This window comes from Oryx dammah, unplaced genomic scaffold (assembly GCF_014754425.2).
Source record: "Oryx dammah isolate SB20612 unplaced genomic scaffold, SCBI_Odam_1.1 HiC_scaffold_22, whole genome shotgun sequence".
NCBI lineage: Eukaryota > Metazoa > Chordata > Mammalia > Artiodactyla > Bovidae > Oryx > Oryx dammah.
The window spans coordinates 27,387,623-27,412,554 of NW_024070206.1; the positions used below are offsets into that span (position 1 = coordinate 27,387,623).

The window sequence follows — 24,932 nt, forward strand, 5'->3', positions numbered from 1 at the left end:
GAGCCTGCGCTTTAGAGCCCAAGCTCCACAAGAGAAGCCATCATGATGAGAAGCCCTCACACTGCATCTGGAGAGTGATTCCCACTCGCTACAACTGGAAAAAAAGCCCACACAGCAAGGAAGATCGAGCACAGCCATAAATAAATAAATACAATTATTTAAAAAAGAAAGATTTGACTACTCATCATTTGCAAAGTGCAGATTCTCTGATACCAAGTAACTATCCTTTATTGTCTTTTTGTTTTCCGTTTCAGATAGTGAATAAGAATGTGTCATCATTTTTGTGTAAGTGAACTTTCTGGCACCTGCTTACTACCTTCTGGTGATCTATTTCTTAAGCCACAGAATGAATAAGAAAATAAACAGAATTCATCAGAAAATTCATTAGTTCGATATAGGAATGAAAATGTATAATGGAAATATTGTGGGCCCACCAATAAAAAATAACAGTACAAGTACAGCTAATGCATGCAAATTAACTCTTAAATTTGTGAAATATTTTATACATATAGATTGTATGATTCAATACATGTGGCATAAAAATGAATATGGCCACCAGGGCAAGCGGCTTCTATGTGATAAAAATATTTAAAATAAAATGCATTACATTTGTTTCGTTTAACATATGTTCACTTGAGAAAATGGAATTTAAAACTCTGGTTAATCCCAGAAGCCAATATCAGTAAAAGATTGTGAGAATTTCAGTTTAGAATGGAATTTGAAAGTCCCATATGGGCACTTCCCTGGTGGTCCAGTGGTTAAGAATCTGTCTGCCAAAGGAGGGGACATGGGTTCGATCCCTGGTTGGGAAGTTTCCATATGCTGTGGAGCCGCCAAGCCTGTGGGCCACAACTACTAAGCCCGCGTGCCTAGAGCTCGGCCTCTGCAACTAGAGAAGCTGCTGCCATGAGCAGCCTGCATACCGCAACCAGAGAAAGCCAGCGCACAGCAAAGAAGACTCGGCATGGCCCAAAATAAGGTAATTAATTAAATGAAAAGTCCCGTCTGTTGGCATTATTGAATGATAGACGGTATTATGAGTTCACAGTGGCAGGTTGCTCAGCAGTTACATCACCTGAGTTTACCTTCTTGGGAATCAGCTATTATGGGCTGTGTTTCTTACCCCACTGTCCTCTTACCGCTGTAAGCTCTAAGGATTTGGGAAGTGCATAGGGAGGAGTCAGTGAAGGCTCACAGCTCCTAATGCCATCCTTTTGGATGCCATAGGTCTGGTGCAGAGGGCCATAGGCCAGCCTCAGGACTACAGCTTGGCTAACAGAACAGCCAATTTAATATTTCTGCTTATTTCCCAAGAGCAAAGCAAATTTGGTCTCTATGGTTGCACCCATATTTGCATATAAATAAAATGATATGGGCTCCCTCCCTCTCCAAATATTTCCACATACTGGGTAATGGCTGATGATGATGGAAAATATATATTAGTAAATGATTATAAAGTACTTGGCTAATCAAAATGAGGGCTAAATAACACTTTGATAAGGTCAAGTCCTGGCAAAAACTGATAACCTGGGCCCCACTGGCCCTTTGTGAGGTCTAGCCTTGGCAGGAACCCCTGTGACAACTGCTACCTGTGTTGCCAACAGTCCATACTGACTGGATGGACCCCAGGTGCTGAGCATGATGGGAACCATGCAGAACCCAGAAAATTCACAATTCCTGGCTCCTATCTTAAAACTGATCTCACTATGATGGGGTTTCCTAGCCTGCTGGTCAGGTTTTACTAGCTTTTTAGATAGGCACAATGTAGTTTGTGCCTTTGGAGAAAAATATAGTTTTAAATGTTTAAAAGTCCTACTCATCAAAGAGAGATTTGTATACCCATGTACATAGCAGCATTGTTTACAATTGCCAAAAGGTAGGAACAACCCAGATATCCATCAACAGATGACTATATAAACAAGATATGGTATAATGCACAATTGAATATCATTGTCTTAAAAAAAAGAATGAAATTCTGATACATGCCTAACATAGATGAATGTGGGAAACGTAAAATAAGCCAGACGCAAAAGGACAGGTATCATATGGTTCCACTTATATGATGTACTTAGAAGAGTATATTCATAAAGATAGAAGGTGGGATGATGGTTGCCAAGAGGCTGGAGGGAGGGGAGAACAGGGAATTAGTGTTTAATGGGGACAGAGTTTCAGTTTGGAATGATGAAAAATTTCTGGAGATGAATGATGGTGATGGTTGCTAACACTGTGAATACTTAATGCCACTGAACTGCGCGCTTAAAACTGGTTAAAATGGGGAGAATTTCCTGGTTGTCCAGTGGTTAGCACCCTGCATTTCTACTGCAGGGGGCATGGATTCGACCCTTGGTCAGGGAATGAAGATCCTGCAAGTCAGGAGGCAGAGCCAAAAAAAGAAAAAAATTAGAAAAAAAGATTAATTATACATTATGCATGAAAGTGCAAGTGTTAGTCACTCAGTCGTGTCTGACTCTTTGCGACCCCATGGATTGTAGCCCACCAGGCTCCTCTGTCCATGGGATTCTCCAAGCAAGAATGCTGGAGTAGGTTGCCATTTCCTCCTCCAAATACATTATGCATAGTTTACTGCAATAAAAAAATGCACACACACTCATACACAACACTAGTCAAAGCATTTTCTTCAATCATTTCCATTTAGTTAGAAGAACCAAAGACTTCTTCAACTTGAGCCTCACCTTCCCTTTGCTTCTCAATGGCTCATGTCCATCCCAGGCGGTCTTTGACCCAGTGCACAGGAACTAAGTCAAAGGCAGGTCGGCCTGACCTCACCTCTTCTGTGGCCAGAGAGACAGGCTGATGTCAGGTGTGGGCAAAGTGGGAAAGAATGAACATGGGAGTCTGTGGGACCAAGACAGGGAGGAAGGCCTCCAAGGTCATAAGAAAGAAATTAATCAATAATTAAAGAGAGATGGCAGCTGGTAGACATGACTGGGACAGGAGATCTTGAGAAGGACAGGAAGTGATCCCTTTGGATCTGAACAAGGTCAGGTGGAGTTGGGGGTTGGGGTAGGGGCTCTGTAAGGCTCCTGGAAGTGTGGATAAACTGCAACCAGAGAGTGGGCTGTGGGTGATTTGTGATGCTGGAAATGGTTTGGTCTAGAGCAAACCTGGAGGCAGCCGCTCTTGGAAACTATGCTCTCTGTGCTTCCCATGTATTTATTCCCTCTTGAAATTCAATCTATTTTCTTTAAAGACCTGGGCCTGCGGTTTCTGATGTACAAATTGGAAAATTTGTGTCTGCATAGGTTCTTCCCTCACTACTCAGAAACCTCTGGAAATTTGTTTCCTAAAGGCTGAGAGAAGATCTACAGTGATCATGTCGGCTGCCCGATGACTGGGGTGGTCATCTGAGCCCACTGCTCTGCTCTCACCGGAAGAGACACCAAACACTAGGTGCTGAGGGCTCCTGGCAGGCGCCATGGAAAGTGCGGGAAACCCCTGGCCCAGGGCACCGGGGATCTGCTGCTGCTGCAGGTAGCCAGCAGGAAAGGGGAGAGATTGACAGCTGGGCTCAGCTTCCAGTCTCTTTCACCTCCTGGGGTCTCTGATGCCTTGATTCATGCTGACTCTCGCTGCATTCGCTCTGCAAACCAGCCTTCTATGATTCCCAGGGTCCTTCCAGCCCCGTCTCCTGGCAGGTGAAAACGAGTTTCATTTAAAAATATTTCCCTTGGAATTTCCATTTCAGGCACCAGCAAGGCTTACTCAGACCACAAACAACCCAGGAGAGGCATCTGCAAAAGATACAAGCTGACTTTTCACAGAAAGTATGTGTGGCCAAGATCCATTTAAAGAGATAACCAGGGAATTCCCTGGCCGTTCAGGGGTTGACTCTGTACTTCCAGTCCAGGGGGCTCGGGTTTGGTCCTCGTTAGGGGAATTAAGACCCTGTATGCCACAAGATGTGGCCAAAAGAAAAATTTTTTTTAATAAAGAGGTAACCAGTATCCTCAGGGGTCAGTGAGATGCAAATCAAGTTCACTGAGACATCCTTTCAATTGGCAAAAATCCAGAAGTCTGACTACTAAATATTGTGTGTGTGTGTGTGTGTGCTTAGTCACCCCATGGACTGGAGCCCACCAGGCTCCTCTGTCCATGGGGTTTTCCTAGGCAAGAACACTGGAGTGGGATGCCATGTTCTTCTCCAGGGGATCTTCCCTACCCAGGAATCAAACCCACATCTCCTGCGTTTGCAGGTGGATTCTTCATCACTGAGCCACCTGGGAAGCCCATACTAAATGTTGGAGAGGGTACAAATCTAAAGAGAGATCTGTAAAACATAGCAAGTGGGAGTAAAACTGTACAACCACTTTTGTTGGTTCCTAAAGTGGAATGTTGGCAAACTTTGTGAACAAGTTCCACTCCAGGACATGTACCAAAGAGGGATTCTTGCATAACAACAACAGTAACAGTAACAGTCATGCACAAGAATGATCAAAGGGTCCTGCTGGCAATAGCAGAAAACAAGAAACATCAGGAAAGTGGATGAATACATATTCCCCAACAGCCACCTGTGTGAACTAAACCATATGTAACAATGTGAATGAACCTTCGCATGTGTGAAGTGAAGAAATAAATTCCAAAAGATTGTAAACAGTATAGTACCCTTTTTTAATAACTAAAAATAGTAAAAATAAAAATGTATACTTTAAAATATACATATACGATCTTCCTCAACTACCATTAAGTCGGGGACTGTCGTAGAGTCAACAAGGAGAGTGAGGGTGTGTTGAACAGGAAGGGGATCATCTGGTTAAACGTAGGTTATTGTCCAGTTGCTTGGAGATGGAGTTGCTTTTATTGGAGATGGTGAATTTGAGAGTTTGAGGATGCTTGTTATATTGGCCTGAGAATATTTGCAAACTTCACTCATCAAGACCCACTTCTTTTTAGTTCATACACCCTTCCTTGCCTTCTATTAACATGCAAACAGTGTAACCCCAGGAGCAACAGGCTATGATTTATGGGTCTTGAATGTGTTTTTAGAACCATCTCAACTGCCTTCCCAAGCTTCTCTCTATAGATTTATTTCATTCCTGTAACAGCTGCATGGATTTATCTGCACCATAGTTTATTTAACTTTATTCTTCTAGGAGTAGGCATTTAGACTGTTTCTAGCTTTTGCTTTCACAAAAAAGACGCTACAGTAAATAAAAATGCTATAGGGAATATTCTTAGACACTTGGGTAGGTATGCCAGTAGCATTTCTAGAACTGCTGAGTCAAAGTGTTAGTTGCTCAGTGGTGTCTGACTTTTTGCAACCCTATGGACTGTAGCCTGCCAGGCTCCTCTGTCTGTGGGATTCTCCAGGCAAGAATACTGGAATGGGTTGCCATTCCCTTTTCCAGAGGATCTTTCCCACCCAGGGATTGAACATGGGTCTCCTTCATTGCAGGCAGATTCTTTACTGCCTGAGCCACCAGGGAAGCCCAGGGGTGACTGACAAGACATTCACACAATATATTTGTTTCCAGACTCACTCAAAATGTATCATAGTGGGATTAGCTATGTCAGGAGGTCAGTTCTTTTTTTAAAAGACCTTTTTTTTTTTTTTTAATGTGGACCATTTTTAAAGCCTTTATTGAATTTGCTACACTATTGCTTCTGCTTTATGTTTTTTGGCCATGAGGCATGTAGGATCTTAGCTCCCCTACCAGGGACTGAACCTGCACACCCCTGCACTGAAAGGTGAAGTCTTAACCACTGGACCACCAGGGAAGTTCCAGGAAGCCAGCGTTTTATGCTTTCTTCGCTTTCCATGAGCTGGTCCCATAGGAGAAATGGTTCTGTGACAAGGGGTCAAGGGAGAGTAATGCTCACTCCTAGCCTTTAACCTCTCCCCTCTGTGCCCTGGTTGGTGACTCCGTGCTCCTTTTGGAAACGGTAGGTCACCGTCCCCCCCGCCCCTGGCTATCTGCAGGGCCTTAGTGCTAAGAACCTGAGAGAGCACTTCTACTCCCCAGTTGCGTGGGCGTTCTTAGGATTTGTGAAAATGCCTTTGGGGATGAAAGGTGCAAGCATACGGAAGTTCACGCTCACAAGTACAACTCCATAAATAATAGCATTGGGGAGAGGCCGGAATAGAGTCACAATGTCAATAAAAGCTTCGTCACTCATTCAGAAGTTTGACATCTCTGCTTTCAGAGTCAGACTCCCCAGGTGTTGGTTTCAAAATGACTGCAACTTGTGTCCACCGCCCCCTCCACCCAGCCCTGCCTCCCCAAGCTCACACTCATTTGTTCAGCCATGTTTGCAGCTTGATGACAGAAAAGAAGACTTGGAACTTCCCTGGTGGTCCAGTGGTTAAGACTCCTAGGTCCCTATGCAGGGGGCACGGGTTCCATTCCTGGTCAGGGAACTAAGATCCCCCAGGCCACATGGCGTGACTGAAAAAAGGAAAAAAAAAAAACAAAAAACACTCTTTGCCCTGTCCCACCTTGACCATTTTCATCAAGTTTGGTTCATCACTCCTACAGAGAGCTTTGCCTCTCTGAGGGTAAATTCTGTTAAGATTTAGGGGCAAACATCCTCAGTGCTGGGTGGTGGCCCCACCTGACTGACTTGCCTGAACCTTAGAGAGGCCCTAACTTCCCACAGATCCAGTCTCCTGGTACCAGCCTCTGGGGGCTTGAAAGCAGAGCTGATGTCCACCCATTGCCCACTGGCTCGAGGGGCTCTGACTTGGGGCAGTTGCTTCTTTCATCTTGTTTTGTCCTTTCAAAATAGAGTGAATAGAAATTAGAGCAGTTTGTTTTCCTGCTGGTAAGGAAAAATCTGTGTGTGTTAGTCGCTCAGTCGTGTCCGACTCTTTGTGACCCCATGGACTATAGCCCGCTAGGCTCCTCTGTCCATGGAATTCTCCAGGCAAGAATATGGGAGTTCATTTCCATTCCCTTCTCCAAGGAATCTTTCCAACTCAGGAATCAAACTTGGGTCTCCTGGAATGTAAGACATCAGGGAAGCCCCAAGTAAAAATATACTAGCGTCCAAAGTCAGGATGCGATTGTGTGAGCCACTTGGCACCACAAAACCCTGGGCAAGAGCCAACTCTTTTCGACCCTGATGCTGGGAAAAACTGAAGGCGAAAGGAGAAGGGACAGCAAAGGATGAATTAGTTACATAGCATCACCGACTCAATGGACATGAACTTGAGCAAACTCCAGGAGATAGTGGAGGACAGGGAGGCCTGGCGTGCTGCAGTTCATGGGGCCACAAAAGTCGGACATGACTTAGCAAGTGAACAACAACAACCTTGGGCAAGGCTGACACACAGGCCACCGAGCTGAGCAGTGGCTCCTCAGGCCAGCCTGGACCTGGTGTGGTCCACAGCTCACCTCCTGAATGATGGCAGTTTCTTCCCTGTTCTACCAGGAGCCACAAGCAGGCTGTCTTAGAGGTCAGTGACATCAGGGCCAGGGTTTGAGGACCACTTTCCAAGCCTAGAGGCCTGTGGTGATGGAGGTTTGGGTGAGGGCTTGTTGAAGGAGATTTAAAGTATGTCCAGAGATGACTGAGACCCTTAGTCTCTCTAGCTTGTTAAACAATGTCTAGAACTGATCTGGCCTTAGATATAAAATAAAGATTTTATTTTATTTTTTGTATTTATTTATTTGACTGCACCGAGTCTTAGTTGCAGCATTTGGGATCTTCAATCTTTATTTTGACATACAGGATCTGTAAGTTCTGGTGCATGGGATCTAGTTCCCAGACCAGGGATCAAATCTGGGCTCCCTGCATTGGGAGCTCAGAGATGTAGCCACTGGACCACCAGGGAAGTCCTATGACAAGGTTTTTAATTAAGGAGGTGCTCTGCATGAAAACTTGAGGGGGATGGAGAAATAGTGCCTGTTCTTTGGTATTAAATATCATCTTTATGAGCATAAAATCTCAGTAGAATTGGCAATAATTCAGAAAAACATTAAGAAAGTAAGCTTGATGATGTAATTAATTTTTACATTCAATACTGTAAGTATACAAATATAACATCATGCCATTATAGTTTCAAGGTTACAGTTTACACCATGTAAGTTAGATATAATATATTGAAACTTTGCATGTCCTTGGTACTAGAAGGGCTTAATATGTATTATTTCATTCAATCCACAAAATAGCCCGATGAGATAGGCAGTAAAATTTACCCAATTTATACATCGTTCGCATAGTAAAAGTCAATAAATATAAGTCTAGTAATAATAATTAAAGTAAATTATACTTATTTAGTGTTTATTATATTCAGGGAGCTAAACTAAACATCTGTACATACATTATTGCATTTATTTCTCCTTATCCCTTGAGGTGGGCTTCTCTGATGGTTCAGATGGCAAAGAATCTGCCTGCAATGCAGAAGGCAAGGGTTTGATCTCTGGGTTGGGAAGATCCCTGGAGAAGAAGGGAATGGGTACCCACTTCAGGATTCTTGCCTGGAGAATTCCATGGAGAGAGGAGCATGGTGGGCTACAGTCCATGGTTTTCCAAAGAGTTGGACTCAATTGAGCAACTAACACTTTCACTTTCATCCCATAAGACAGATATTATTATCTCTGTGTTCTATTTAACTTCTCAGCTAAGAAATTAAATAACGTATCTAGGGCCACCAAACTATTAAAGGCTGAAGCTGAGATTTGAAACATTAATGCATGGGGTAAAGCAAAAGTCATCCTTCGGTTAAGCAACAGGAAACTTAACTTGTCCTTTTGGGTAAAAAGAAATCATTTTCTTTCAATTTCCATTGTATTCACAGATATATAAGGCAAAACCACAGTACAAGTGAACATTTTATTCTCAAGGGAGCTGCTCTCTATCTTAAAGTGACCCGTTGGAAAGTAAATCATGTTTCCCACAGGAGCAATGTTGCAATGAAGAGGCTTGCTCTTGGCCGAGAATTTCACATCAAATAAATCATACCGATGACTGATAATATGGTGAAAGAACAGAACCAAACAATAAAATTGTACTATTCCAAAGCAAAAGGAGTTTTGAGCTCAGTGGGGCCTCAGAGGCTCTATAATAAGTAGCTTTAAGAGTGGTTTTTAAGCAGAAGAACCCATTTTCCAGCAAATTTTACTAGTCCCATATATATTAATAAAACAGCTAAAAAGTTAGTCAGGCTGGGACTTCCCTGGAGGTCCAGTGGTTAAAACTCTGTGTTTCCACATCAGAGTGTGTGGGTTTGATACTTTGTTGAGGAACTAAGATCCCACATGCCATGGGGTGTGGCAAAAAATTAAAAATGAGCCAGGCCATTTGTATAAGATGGGGGATTTTATATATACACGCACATAAACATATATACACTTGTTAAATGTTTAAAACATATATAATATAAATGTATATATATATAGTTGTTGTTGTTCTGTGAAGACCTATAAGACCTTCTAGAACTAACACCCCCCAAAAGATGTCCTTTTCATTCTAGAGGACTTGAATGAAAAAGTAGGAAGTCAAGAGATACCTGGAGTAACAGGCAAATTTGGCCTTGAAGTACAAAACAAAGCAGGTCAAAGGCTAACAGAGTTTTGCCAAGAGAGCACACTGGTCATAGCAAACACCTTCTTCCAACAACACAAGAGAAGATGCTACACGTGGACATTACCAGATGGTCAATACTGAAATCAGATTGATTATATTCTTTGCAGCCAAAGATGGAGAAGCTCTATACAGTCAGCAAAAAGAAGACCAGGAGCTGACTGTCGCTCAGATCATGAACTCCTTATTGCCAAATTCAGTCTTAAAAATTGAAGAAAGTAGGGAAAACCACTATACCATTCACGTAGGACCTAAATCAAATCACTTTCGATTATACAGTGGAAGTGAGAAATAGATTTAAGGGACTAGATCTGATAGACAGAGTGCCTGAAGAACTATGGATGGAGGTTTGTGACATTGTATAAGAGGAAGTGATCAAGATCATCCCCAAGAAAAAGAAATGCAAAAAGGCAAAATGGTTGTCTGAGGCCTTACAAATAGCTGAGAAAAGAAGAGAAAATAAAGGCAAAGGAGAAAAGGAAAGATATACCCATTTGAATGCAGGGTTCCAAAGAATAGCAAGGAGAGATAAGAAAGCCTTCCTCGGTGATCAATGCAAAGAAATAGAGGAAAATGATAGAATGGAAAAGACTAGAGATCTCCTCAAGAAAATTAGAGATGCCAAAGGAATATTTCATGCAAAGATGGGCTCAATAAAGGACAGAAATGGTATGGACCTAATGGAAGCAGAAGATATTAAGAAGAGGTGGAAAGAATACACAGAAGAATTATACAAAAAAGATCTTCACGACCCAGATAATCACGATGGTGTGATCACTCACCTAGAGCCAGACATCCTGGAATTCGAAGTCAAGTGGACCTCAGGAAGCATCACTAGGAACAAAGCTAGTGGAGGTAATGGAATTCCAGTTGAGCTATTTCAAATCATAAAAGATGATGCTGTGAAAGTGCTGGATTCAATATGCCAGCAAATTTGGAAAACTCAGCAGTGGCCACAGGACTGGAAAAGGTCAGTTTTCATTCCAATCCCAAAGAAAGACATAGCCAAAGGTTGTTGAAACTATTGCACAATTGCACTCATTTCACACGCTAGCAAAGTAATGCTCAAAATTCTCCAAGGCAGGCTTCAACAATACGTAAATCGTGAATTTCCAGATGTTCAAGCTGGTTTTAGAAAAGGCAGAGGAACCAGAGATCAAACTGCCAGCATCCTCTGGATCATTGAAAAAGCAAGAGAGTTCCAGAAAAACATCTATTTCTGCTTTATTGACTATGCCAAAGCTTTGACTGTGTGGATCACAACAAACTGTGGAAAATTCTGAAAGATATGGGAATACCAGACCACCTGACCTGCCTCCTGAGAAATCTATATGCAGGTCAAGAAGCAACAGTTAGAACTGGACATAGAACAATAGACTGGTTCCAAATCAGGAAATGAGTACATCAAGGCTATTGTCGTAGGCTTGCCAAGACTATATGTCAAGGTATATTGTCACCCTGGAGAAGGCAATGGCACCCCACTCCATTGTTCTTGCCTGGAAAATCCCATGGACGGAGGAGCCTGGTAGGCTGCAGTCCATGGGGTCACTAAGAGTCAGATATGACTGACCGACTTCACTTTCTCTTTTCACCTTCATGCATTGGAGGAGGAAATGGCGACCCACTCCAGTGTTCTTGCCTGGAGAATCCCGGGGACGGGGGAGCCTGATGGGCTGCCGTCTCTGGGGTCGCACAGAGTCGGACACGACTGAAGCGACTCAGCAGCAGCAGCAGCATATTGTCGCCCTGCTTATTTAACTTCTATGCAGAGTACATCATGAGAAACGCTGGGCTGGAGGAAGCACAAGCTGGAACCAAGATTGCCGGGAGAAAATCAATAATCTCAGATATGCAGATGACACCACCCTTATGGCAGAAAGCAAAGAAGAACTAAAGAGCCTTTTGATGAAAGTGAAAGAGGAGAGTGAAAAAGTTGGCTTAAAACTCAACATTCAGAAAGCTAAGATCACGGCATCAGGTCCCATCACTTCATGGCAAATAGATGGGGAAACAGTGGAAACAGTGACAGATTTTATTTTGGGGGGCTCGAAAATCACTTCAGATGGTGACTGCAGCCATTAAATTAAAAGACGCTTACTCCTTGGAAGAATAGCTATGGCCAGCCTAGACAGCATATTAAAAAGCAGAGACATTACTTTGTCCATCTAGTCAAAGATATGGTTTTTCCAGTGGTCATGTATGGATGTGAGAGTTGGACTATAAAGAAAGCTGAGCACCAAAGAATTGATGCTTTTGAACTGTGGTGTTGGAGAAGACTCTTGAGAGTCTCTTGGACTGCAAGGAGATCCAACCAGTCAATCCTAAAAGAAATCAGTCCTGAATATTCATTGGAAGGACTGATACTGAAGCTGAAGCTCCAATACTTTGGCCCTGATGCGAAGAACTGACTCATTTGAAAAGACCTTGATGCTGGGAAAGACTGAAGGCGGGAGGAGAAGGGGATGACAGAGAATGAGATGGTTGGATGGCATCACTGACTTGGTGAACATGAGTTTGAGTACACTCCAGGAGTTGGTGATGGACTGGGAAGACTGGCATGCTACAGTCTATGGGGTCACAAAGAGTTGGACATGACTGAGCTACTGAACTGAACTTATATACTTGCTATGTGTATAAAACACACAGATATGTATAATGTGTATTATATGTTATATATATATATATATGTGTGTGTGTGTGTGTGTGTGCGTGTGTGTGTGACTCAGGCGGCAAAGAATCCACTTGCAAGGTAGGAGGCCCTGGTTCGATCCTTGATTGGGAAGATCCCCTGCAAAAGGGAATGGCAACCCACTCCAGTATCCTTGCCTGGAAAATACTATGGACAGAGGATCCTGGCGAGCTACAGTCCATGGCATTGCAAAGAATTAGAGCTACAGTCCATGGCATTGCAAAGAATTAGATACGATTTAGTAACACTTTCACACATGCTTGTTATGTCTCCAGTACCTCTTAGGGAAACCAAGCAAATGGCAGCAGCAAGTGAATTGGGTTGGAGGAACCCTTACATGCCACTCCATTCCTTTACATTGTTCTGATTTTTAAAAAATAAGCACACATAAACATATCAAGTGAAGTTGATCGGCTGTGTTCTTTCTTGCTTTCTTCCCTTTCTAGCCCTAGAAACTATCAACAGGCACTGACCCCTTGCAAACTTCCTCTTTCCTGCCACGTAACCAGGTGTGGGCTGTAGGCACTGGAGTTCACTTCTCTAGGTCCTCACTTTCTAATCTGAAAAATGAAGATACAAAGCTCATATGGTTGCTGGGAAGGTTAAAGAGAGTCTGTGTACAGTAGAAATATAAAGAGAGCCACAATGTGAGGTACTTAAATTTTTTTTTTTTAGTAGTCACTTTAAAAAGTGAGAGGACCATTGTTGAATATACTTAGCTGTAAAAAGGAATGAAAGTGGGTCATTTGTAGAGATGTGGATGGACCTAAAAAGTGTCACACAAAGTAATGTAAGTCAGAGAGTGAAAAACAAAGATCATATATTAATGCATGTATATGAACTCTAGAAAAGTTGTATAGATGATCTTATTTATAAAACAGAAATAGAGACACAGATGTAGAGAACAAATGAACAGATACCAAGGGGGAGGGGTGGTGGTGGAAGGAACTGGGAGATTGGAATTGACACATATACACTATTGATACTGTGTATTAAATAGATAACTAATGAGAACATACCATATGGTATGGGGTACTCTACCTAAGTGACTTGAATGGGAAAGAAGTCCAAAAGGGAAGGTATATATTTATAGTATCTGTTAGTTGCTCAGTCATATCCGACTCCTTGGGACCCCATGGACTGTAGCCTGCCTGGCTCCTCTGTCCGTGGAATTCTCCAGGCAAGAATAGTGGAGTGGTTAGCCATTTCCTTGGGGCTTCCCAGGTGGCGCTAGTGGTAAAGAATATGCCTGCAGGAGACCGGGGTTCCATCCCAGGGTTGAGAAGATCACTGGACGAGGGCATGGCAACCCACTCCAGTATTTGTGCCTAGAGAATCCCATGGACAGAGGAGCCTGGTGGGCTACAGTCCATAGGGTCTCCAGGGGATCTTCCCAATCCAGGGATTGAGTCCGGGTCTTCTGCATTGCAGGCAGATTCTTTACCACCTGAGGCAACGGGGAAGCTCATATATGTATATTTAAGGCTGATCCATGAAACTAACACAACACTCCAATATTCTCCAAAAGCAACTATACTCTAATAAGAATTAATTTTAAAAAACCCAAGAGGACCATTATCAACTATATTTCAATTTAAAAAAGAAAAGAAAGTGGAAAAAAAGTGGCTTATTAAGAGAGTTAGAATTTTTAAAATATTTCCTGTATATGTAGTAAAAAAGCATTTGTGTGTTGTTAAAAAAAGAGAGATGGGTGAAATTAATTTTGATAATGATAGATCTTTAACCTTCTGTGTCCAACATAGGATCATTTCAACATGTTATCAATATAAAAGTGATTACTGAGATATCGTACAGTCTTTTCTTTACACTAAGTTGTTGAAACCCTCCGGAATTTAACAATCTCTGTTCAGAACAGCTTCCTTACAAGTGCTCAATAGTCTGGATTTTAGACTATTGAAATCCAGTAGTCTGGATTTTAATACATGCTTAATAAATGCTAGCTATCATCAATGTGGTACCTTTCATGTCTTACACTTCCCTCTTCTAGGTGAACTTTAGATTATACCTTAAAGTGAAAGTGAAAGTTGCTCAGTTGCGTCTCTTTGCAACCCCATGGACTATACAGTCCATGGAATTCTCCAGGCCAGAATACTGGAGTGGGTAGCCTTTCCCACCAGGCAAGTACCTCGCTTATACCTTAAGACCTCGCCAACTGGCCACATCTACTTCTGCTTTATTGACTATGCCAAAGCCTTTGACTATGTGGATCACAACAAACTGTGGAAAATTCTTCAAAAGATGGGAATACCAGACCACTTGACCTGTCTCCTGAGAAATCTGTATGCAGGTCAAGAAGCAACAGTTAGAACTGGACATGGAACAACAGACTGGTTCCAAGTAGGGAAAGAAGTATGTCAAGGCTGTATATTGTCACCCTGCTTATTTAACTTATATGCAGAGTACATCATGAGAAACGCTGGGCTGGAAGAAGTACAAGCTGGAATCAAGGTTGCTGGGAGAAATATCAATAACCTCAGATATGCAGATGATACCACCCTTATGGCAGAAAGTGAAGAAGAGCTAAAGAGCCTCCTGATGAAAGTGAAAGAGGAGAGTGAAAAAGTTGGCTTAAAACTCAACATGATCAAAACTAAGATCATGGCATCTGGTCCCATCACTTCATGGCAAATAGATGGGGAAACAGTGGAAACAGTGACAGATGGTGACTGCAGCCATGAAATTAAAAGATGCTTGCTCCTTGGAAGAAAAGCTATGACCAACCTAGACAGCTTATAAAAAGCAGAGACATTACTTTGCCAACAAAAGTCTGTCTAGTCAAAGCTATGGTTTTTCCAGTAGTCATGTATGGATGTGAGAGTTGGATTTATAGGAAGCTGAGCACTGAAGAATTGATACTTTTGAAGTGTGGTGTTGGAGCAGACTCTTGAGAGTCCCTTGGACTTCAAGGAGATCTATCCAGTCCCTCATAAAGGAAATCAGTCCTGAATATTCACTGGAAGGACTGATGATGAAACTGAAGCTCCAATACTTTGGCCACCTGATTCGAAGAACTCACTCGTTGGAAAAGACCCTGATGCTGGGAAAGACTGAAGGTGGGAGGAGCAGGGTATGACAGAGGATGAGATGGCTGGATGGCATCACTGACTCAATGGACACAAGTTTGAGTAAACTCCAGAAGTTGGTGATGGACAGGGAGGCCTGGCGTGCTGTGGTCCATGGGGTCGCAAAGAGTTGGACAGGACTGAGTGACTAAACTGAACTGAACCGAATTGGCCACATCCCCTGGAAGGTCTTCTTGAAACATCCTGTCCTGCTCTCTCCTCCACCCTCTGCACCCCTGGCATCTATCTCCATTTGTAGATGCTTTATTTATCTTCACAGACTCTAAGCTCCTTTAAGAATTATGGCCCACTTTTTGTTCTTTATAGCCCTGGGGTGCAGGGAGGGACAGAATACAGGTCATTTGAATGAATAAATGTCATTTGAATGAAGCAGGAGTTGCATGCATACTCCTTTGCTTTGAGGACAGGGTGTTATGGGCTGCTTGTTTCTTTTCTTTTTTTTGTCATTTAATTTTTATGTACTAGTTGACAGAGCCAGCTCCCTTTTCCTTCTCTAACTTCCTCTCAAGGTCATTTCCCCCAAGCTGGGCTTTGTTGCAGAAAACCCTTGATAAGAAAAGCAAATGTCTTCATTCAACAGTGGGGCCAGAGAGAAAATCATGAAATGTAAGCAGGCTCACCCAAATAAACAGATACCTTTCGTGCACTCTGTTACTTATAGATTATAAATGTTTTGTGGAATAGAAAGAGACACTTGTCAATTTGCATTTGGTTCAGGGATTTGAGCCCATAAATAAGAAGGTCTGTGAATCGGTGCAGAAGGCCATTTCAGGGTGCCAAGGAGAGTGGGAGGGATTTTACTGGTGTTCTTGGGAGAGCAGGGGGAGCTGGGGGCGGGGCACCAGCCCAGCAGGGAGGGGCAGTTTAAGGAGCAGTGTTGCTCTGTCCTTCTTTCACATTCTCTTTATCTGGGCTTTTTAGCCCAGTCCTCACTCTGTGTCTTTTCCGCCTGGTTTCTGCCCCTGAGAGTGGCATTGGGGAGAGGTGAGAAGGGACACTGAGGCAATTCTGACCCAGGGCTCATTTTCACCTTTTGTCAACACCGTGTGTCAAGTCTGGTTGCCATCAGCCCCAGAGCATCCCCGGCCCCTGTAACTTTAAGGAACTGCGGAGTGTCTGCGTTTGATGTGTCTTAACTTTTAACACAAAGCACACCAGGGCTGGTTAATGATCATGAACTGTCATGGCAGCCACTCTGCAAAGGTGACAGTAATGGATGGGGCCTGCGGCACCAGGGAGGTGGCTGGGTGCGGGGGCAGAAGGTTTATTTAAGCCAAGGCTGATAATAGAGGGGCCTTCTCGGACCAAGCAGCAGGGCTTTAATGGGATAAAAGGGGATGAGAGTCCTCTTTCTGCACCGCCCTTGGAAGGGACCGGTCTCGCTTTCCTCATCTGGTCTACCAAATAAAAGCATTCCTTGGAGATTCAGACCTATCTGAAATCTTCTACCAGGAGGGGGAGGGGAGGGAAAGCCCATTTCTATGGTCAGCCTTGTCCTCTTTCTTGATTTGGCCTCATTTACCTTAAAAGTTCATATCTGCTGTGTTTAACTATTGGAAAAGGAACTGTAGGGCAGGACCTGATCAAGAATGAATTCAGGGACTTCCCTGGTGGTGCTGTGGCTGAGACTGCGTGCTCCCAATGCAAAAGGCCCGGGGTTCGATCCCTGCTGGGGGAACTAGATCCCACATGCTCCGATTAAGACCTGGCAAAGCCAAAAAATAATAATAATAATAATAATAAAAAGAATTAATTCAGTCCTCTGGATAGGCTTAATCCCCTGGGGATCACCACTGAACTGTGGGCAGGAGTACAGAAGTCTACATGTCAGGCTGGAACTCCTTGAGTGATTGTATCTGGGAAAATAAAATCTATTTTTAAAAATTTAGTAAAATTTTTACAGCCATCCTTATTTGGGCATTTATTGGTCATCCCTCCATCTAGCACCGAAATTAGGGACACCATTATGTTTCCTTCAGGTAAATATCGAGATAACCACCATCAAACGTAGACTTGCCCCTGGTCCCAGCACACAAGCCACGCCATGTCGTGCAGCTTCCCTCTTGCCTCAGCTGTGGGCTCCTTAAAATCAGCTCTAAGAGGGACATCCTTGGTGGTCCAGTGGTTAAGACTCCTCAATTCCAAGGCATGAGGGGCAGGGAGGTTCCATTCTTAGTTGGGAAACTAAGATCCCACATGTTGCAGCGTGGGCAAAAAATCAAAATAAAATAAACTCTAGTGGCATGGCCTGACCACACACCTATCCTTTGGAGATGCTAAATTCAAAACGTTTAATCTCCCAGGAGAGACGATATCAGGTCCACTGATAATTCTATAATCCGAGGGCTAATGCCTGATGGAGACGTTTAGTTGTCTCCCCATTACTAGATTCAGCATCCTGTGGCCCCTCCCTGTAGCTGAACAGCATAAACACCAGGTTTTGGTAAATAAACTCAGGCTATCATGCAACTGTCCCTCATGCACTTAAGCTGTGACTGACAGTTCACTTGGGAGGACTTGGAGTCTAGCGACAAAGCTTTTGGATGCAGAGGCTCCGAGGTTCCAAGATAAACAAACCTGTCGGTGAGAGTGACCAGAGTGTTAGGTCAGTCCAAGGGTCACTTATAGGTCATCCTGCTGGGAGCTTGGTCTCTGCTTTGTGTTTATCCTGGGAGGGGGGAAACAGGAGGGGCTGGGGGGTGGGCGAAGGATGGGTCTGTACTGGGAAAACATCCCTGGCCTGCTCATCAGAGCCTTTGGAAATGAATCAGCGCCCAGCCCTCTCTGAGTAATCCAGTAAAAGGTATGGAGGCAGGCTTCTGTTTTTTATTGGTATTAAGGAACAAGTTCTTTTGGAAATATAGATTACAGATATTTGGGGCCTGGCTCACTTGAGCTGCTGGAATTTCAAGGGATTTTGAGCCCAGAGTGAGTTAATAGTTGACTGTTATGAAATTGTGATAGTCAAAACTAGAAAAAATGAAGCAATGGGAAACTTTTCCTGTTCTTATCTATTCCTCTTCTTGATCTTACCTATTTTCCAGGAAAATATTTCCTCAGTTTTACATTCCTTACCAACTGGGGTGCTTTATAAAAGAATGATCCTAAACTTTTTATTTCCTGCGCATGGCTCTTCAAGATTGATAGAAAGGTGAAAGTGAGGGTATGTATTAAGCCCTCCTTAGCTGATATTTAGCAAAGACCTTCACCTTCCCATAGGCCCCTCTCTTTAGTCACCTTCCAATTCTCTCTCATTTGGAGGACAGTCTGGCACAAGAAGATGCGACATCAAATGGTGAATGTTTACAGCTGATGGCATTTTTGGGTTTCAAGATTGTAGATGAAAAAGACTTTAAAATCTAAGATCCAGTGCATTCTTTGGAAACAAATCTTATCTAATGAAAGAAGTCTAAAGGGACAGTGTTTTCAAGTAAACAGAATGCTAGAAGTACTCACAAATAAACTCTTGGGAATATTGGTAGACAACATTTAAGTAAGCTCAATTTATAAAATATAAATACATTAAAAGTGCATTAAAATATACATGTAGAGATACATATCAAGATGCAATTAAAAGAACTGAAATCGTATGGAGTATCTATGACCATAATGGAACCAAAAGAGGAATGAACACCAGAAACGTGACAGGAGAATTTCCAAACATTTGGAAGCTAAACACAAAGAGAAAAATCCTTTTTAAGAAAAAGAAAGAAAGAAAATTCCTTTTTTGGAAGTCTCAAAAACAAACAAGACCAATATATTGAGCTGAATGAAAACGGAAATATACTATATCAAGATCTGAGTGTTGTGCTGTGCTAAGTCACTTCAGTCGTGTCTAACTCTTTGCAACCCCATGGGCTGTAGCCACCAGCTTCCTCTGTCCGTGAGATTCTCCAGGCAAGAATACTGGAGTGGGTTGCCATGCCCTCCTCCGGGGGATCTTTTCCAACCAGGATTGAACCCATGTCTCTTATGCCTCTTGCATTGGCAGGTGGGTTCTTTACCACTAGCACCACCTAGGAAGCATATAGCTAAAGTAGTTCTGAGAGGGAAATTTATAGCATCAGATGATTACATTAGAAAAGAACAGGGAATTCCCTGGTGGTCTAGTGGTTAGAAATTTGAACTTCCACTGCAGGGCCCACGGGTTCAATCCCTGGTTGGAGAACTAAGATCCCACAAGCCTTGTTGTGGAACAGCCAAAAAAGGAAAAGGAAAAGAGGACTTTCCTGGGTAGCCCAGTGGTTAAGAATTGCCTGCCAATTCAGGGGGCACAGGTTCAATCCCTGCTCTGGGAAAATACCACGTGATGCAGGAAACTAAGTCTGTGGGCCACAGCTACTGAAACTCACAAGCCCTAGAATGTGTGCTCTGCAGCAAGATACCACTGTGGTGAGAAGACCACACCCCACAACTGGAGAGTAGCCCCTGCTTGCTGCAACTAGGAAAGCCCAAGTGCAGCAACGAAGAGCCAGTACTGCCAAAAATAAATGAAAGAAAAAGAAAAAAGGAAAAGTCTCAAATTAATAATCTAAGCTCCCACTTCTAAAAACTAAAAAAAAAAGAAGAGCCAATAGACTCACAACTAAGGGAGGAAGAAAGTGAGCAGAAAGTGATGAAGCTGAAAATAGAAAACAGTAGAGAAAGTCAAAGATTTGACTCTTTAAAAAATCAATAAAATTGACAAACCTCTAATAAGAGAGACAAAGAAGAGATAACATACAAATGATCAATACTAGGAGTAAAACAGGCACTGCCATTACATCCTGTGGGCAGGCTGAAAAGAAAAATAACCTATCAAAAGGATGATAGGAATACTATAGACAATTCTACACCCATAAATTTATATCTATGACAAGTTAGATGAAATGCCAATTCCTCAAAAAATACAATTCTAAAAATACAAAAAAATCTATTCTAATAGAATAGATAATTAATCAGTGGAATCCACAATATTAATAGACTAGAGAAGATAAATCATGTAATTGTATTAATCAATTATATCAATGAACATATTTGGCAAAGTTCTACATTCATTCTTTTTTTAAACAAAATTATTTATTTATTTATTTGGGTGTTCTGGGTCTTGGTTGCAGCATGTGAACTCTCAGTTTCGGCATGTGGGATCTAGTTCCCTGACCAAGGATTGAACCTGGGCCCCTTGCTTTGGGAGCACCAAGTTTTAGCCATTGGACCACCAGGGAAGTCCCTGTGCATTCATTCTTGATAAAAATTGTTCAGCAAACCAGCAACAGAGGAGAACCTCCTTACCTTGATAAAGAATATCTATAAACACCTCTCCAGCTGACCTTATATTTGACAGTGAAAGTGAAAGTTGCTCAGTCATGTCTGACTCTTTGCAACCCCATAGACTATACAGTCCATGGAATTCTCTAGGCCAGAATACTGGAGTGAGTAGCCTTTCCCTTCTCCAGGGGATCTTCCCAACCCAGGGATTGAACCTGGGTCTCCCACATTGCAGGTGGATTCTTTACCAGCTGAGCCACAAGGGAAGCCCATATTTGACAATGAAAGAATGAATATTTTCCCCCTAAAATCAGAAGCAAGGTAAGGATGTCTGCTGTGACTACTCATTCATGCTGGAAGATCTACCCAGTGCAATAAAGCAAGAGAGGGAAATAAAAGGCATACAGATTGAAAAGACAAAAATAAAACTGTACTTATTAGCAGATCAAAGCCTTCAAAGACTGACCCAAAGGGCGCCTTCCTGAAATTTCTCTGACCCATTTACCTCCACTCAGCCAGAAGTGATCTCTTCTATAAACTCCCAGTGTCCTTGTTTGCTCCTCTCTTAAGATATCACTTTTATCACATCAGCCTGAGAGTCTAAGCTTCACCTTTGTTGCCTACCGCATACTATTCTGGATTCGGTCTAAGTAGACAATCTAGAAATATTTGTTGGGTAAGTAAATGAATTATCGATGGTACCCATCAAGCTGTCTGTCAGTTGGTGCTTACAGGTTTGGGGCAGCCCTTGTGTAAATGTCCTGAAGAGACTAGAATGATAGGTTCTTTTTCTTTTCAACCTGTCAACAAGAAACGCAAGGCATTGGACATTGACTAGGCTGCACAGTGGGGAAGCATAGTAAGCCTTTCTACAGGGACCTGTGGATCTCCTAGGTCCAGCCCAGCTGCAGAATTGAAAATTGCACACTTCCCGGAATTCCTTGGCAGTTCAGTGCAGGGGATGTGAGTTCGATCCCTGGTCGGGGGACCTAAAATCCCGCATGCCATGTGGTGTGGGGGGAAAAAAAAGCCCCCTCCCCAGTTTCAGTTGTCTTATTTGGGAAATACTTTTAAAATCCTACCAACTCCCTAATTTCACGTTCTCTGTAGCGTAGGTCCAGGCTTTGAAGAGAAAATGGGAGTGAAGAGACGGACTCAGATACTCCCGGTTCCAGTGGAATTTGCCCCAAACCTTCCGCAGCATCCCTCCTAGCCTCTGTCTTGCATTCTTGGCTTTTGAAGAGCGAAGGCAACCGCCTCTTAGCTGGGATTATCCGCTGCTTAAACAAACTCAACGTGGGCGTATTGTCCTTTGGAAGCTTGGCCCAGGGACACTTAATCAAGTGTCTGCAAACATTTAGATGCGCAAAACTACCCACTGTAAACTCACAGCCATTGTCTTGCCTGAAAGTGGCTTGGGGTTGGGGAGAAGGCGGTGAGAGTGGACCCAAGGGAATCCCTCCGCTGGGGCCCTGGGCTGGGGAATTGCGCTGCTGGCTGCTGTTTGTTTAAACAACCTGAGTGTAATTGTGATTGTTTGGGATGCCCAAGATGTTTGGGAAAGTGGGGGAAGGGAGGCTGCTTGCTGCGAGAGAGAGTCGCCAGCAGGGACTTTGACGGGTGGCTGGCTGGGTGGCTGTCAGCCTCCTGATTGCAAAGCCAGGGGGAAGGGTGGCCCTTCCGGCTTGACGTGGGCACTGCAGGACCTGGGTCAATAGGTCGGACCTCAAAGTCTAAAAAATATGAATGCTAACCCTAGAGGGACGGATAGGATACAAGGAAGATGTAACGTAAAACCGATGATCTATTTTTAATCATGACAATTTGAGGGCAGCACGAACACAGGGAAGTTTGTTTTCAGATCTTATATTTTACAATCCCATAAAAGTTGGGTCATTAGTTGTAATGACCAACCCAGGTCTCAGCCAGGAAAGGTAAGAATGCTGGCGGAGGAATTTCTTACCAGAGCTTACGTCATTTCTCAGGATGCAGAGGGGCCATCCGGAGTATTCCATCGGCCGGCCAATCAAAATGTCTGTTTTTTATTGAAACCATCATGCCCTTTCCTTTGACCTAGGGGAAAGGACAGAAGGCGTTAAAAAATGAGAAGAATTTGGGAATAATAGAAGGCATGTCTGCAATGCGGGGCCTGGCCAGCACCTCCCTGAGTCATCGGGCCTCACGTGAACCAGGTTCGCCTGTCAGAGGCACGTGGGTTTGGGGGAGACTGGAAACTAGGTGTGACTCCTTATTAGAGATGCTTACCACAGGAAAGGCTATTATTGCATGGCAGCCCCTGCTATGTTGTTTTGTTTAACTACCAGTGCAAACCTGAGACTTCAGACTTCAGAAAAATAGACAGTGGGAGATTGTGGAGGACAGAGAAGCCTGGCGGGCTACAGTCCAGGGGGTGTCAAAGAGTCCGACGACTTAACTACTGAACAACAACCAGTTAGAGGGGTGAAATTAACTTGCCCAGGCAACAAAGAATGAAATGGCCAAACGTGAAATAGAGTTAACATCCTTCTGTTTAGAAAACCTTTCCTCTTTCCACTGCATCATCCTCAAAATATCTCCCTTACAGAAAGAATGAAAATGCAGAATTCATCACTGCAAGTTGGAAAACAAAGGACTCTGTTTTGATATGTTAATAGAACATCACACACAGAGACCTTGAGCTAAAAAAAACAAGCATTAAGAAAAGGATAGAAATGTTAATGTCTGGAAAACTTGCTGATCTTTTGATTGTTTGTAGTTAGAGAGCTTGTCACCTCTTGAAGATGGCTATTTTTTTTTTTTTTAATTTCAGAGTTTTATTGTACTGCACTAAAGGAACAGCAGGATGGTTATACAATGTTCTCTCTCATTCGGTTTTGAAAATCTAAAGTACTTGCAAATTCTTAAGAATACCTTTACCACCAGATTAGAACATTTAGTAACCAATTTCTTAATAAGTAAAGTCTCACAAATTAAAACACATTTAAAATAGCTTTAAATGCATTCTTCACAAGTAAGTCAGCGTATATTTTTATATCATGTTCACTTATGCTTAAGAATTAAAGCAAGTATATTACTCTGGTGGAAATATGGGGAAATCTCTCATTCATGCAGTATACAGGGATAGTATTTCAAGTCCAAGGGGAAAAATATCCCACTCTTATTTTTTTAATGCATCCATATATAATCACCTACATAACAGATAAGGAAAACCATGAAGTTTCCCACAGGTCAGATACATATTTTCAGTTCATCAGAAGCACCTGATATCTACAGCTAATTTATAATTAAATGGCATTTCAATAAAACCAAAATGAGCCCTACAAGTTCCTATAAACGAAAGCTTCCAATGGACTAAGGACAGTCAATAATTAATGCAATCATTCAAGGGATTATGGCTGTTCCTTAAGGAGTGCAAGTTCAAACCTGTCAACACCAGAGGTATCATTTTATATTAATTTATACGTAATTATATTTAAATTCTTTATCTGAGTATAACATATTAAAACAGTCTTTCCACAAGCAAAAAATGTGGAAACATTTAAAAAATAAGGAGTCATTTTTAAAGTAACTGATCAGATTCCATAGGCTACTCTTGGAAACAGAATCTTGCTGGATAGAATCCCTTCGTTGGTGGCTTTTTGCATGCACTTAACTGGACCAATTCTTCTAAGCGGTGTTCTAAGAGCTCACCAAAACATAGATCATGCCATATAGGTAGTAAAAAAATGCTAGAAGATAAAAAGCTAATTTGCACCATCCTTCTTTCTGACAATATGCTAGAATATCTGCATTCATGATGGTTGTAGGATCATAGAGTCCTGGTCCACTCATCACTGGTCTACTCATATACCTCCAAATATGATATGCCAAGAGGGGCATATTGAGACCCAGTGTAAGCCTCTCTGCTGCACGAAGAAACATGACACAGAAGAAAGCATGGATGAGGTACTCTGGAGGGACCAGAGGATTCAGGGTATTACACTGGTCTACAGGATTCTTGTAGTCAGTCTTCAGCTCATCGAATGCTATAATGTGCCAAATGGCGAAAAAGATGAGCGCGGCGGTGAGCAGCAGCGCCAGCATATAGCAGAAGGCCGCGAACGTGAACGCCATGACCGGAGGAAAGGGAGCAGCGCCGGTGCCAGCGGAGAAAGCGCTATTGTTTTTTTAAAAAAAAAAATTTTTTTTTTTAAAATGTGGACCATTTTAAAGCCTTTATTGAACCGGTTACAATATTGCTTCTGTTTTATGTTTTGGTCTTTTGGCCATGAGGCATGTGGGATCACGCAACTCCACGAGGGATGGAGCCCGTACTCCCTGCATTGGAAGGTGAAGTCTTAACCGCTGGA

The 24,932-nt window shown here is 42.7% G+C and overlaps 1 protein-coding gene across 1 annotated transcript; it reads right to left on the reverse strand.

The window, feature by feature from the left end:
- Positions 1-23,370: 23,370 nt before the first annotated feature.
- LOC120881133 (protein cornichon homolog 1-like) lies at positions 23,371-24,720 on the reverse strand. Its single transcript, XM_040264718.1, has one exon. It carries the CDS (start codon positions 24,694-24,696, stop codon positions 24,262-24,264), a length of 435 nt encoding a protein of 144 aa, XP_040120652.1. The 5' UTR covers positions 24,697-24,720; the 3' UTR covers positions 23,371-24,261.
- Positions 24,721-24,932: the final 212 nt, after the last annotated feature.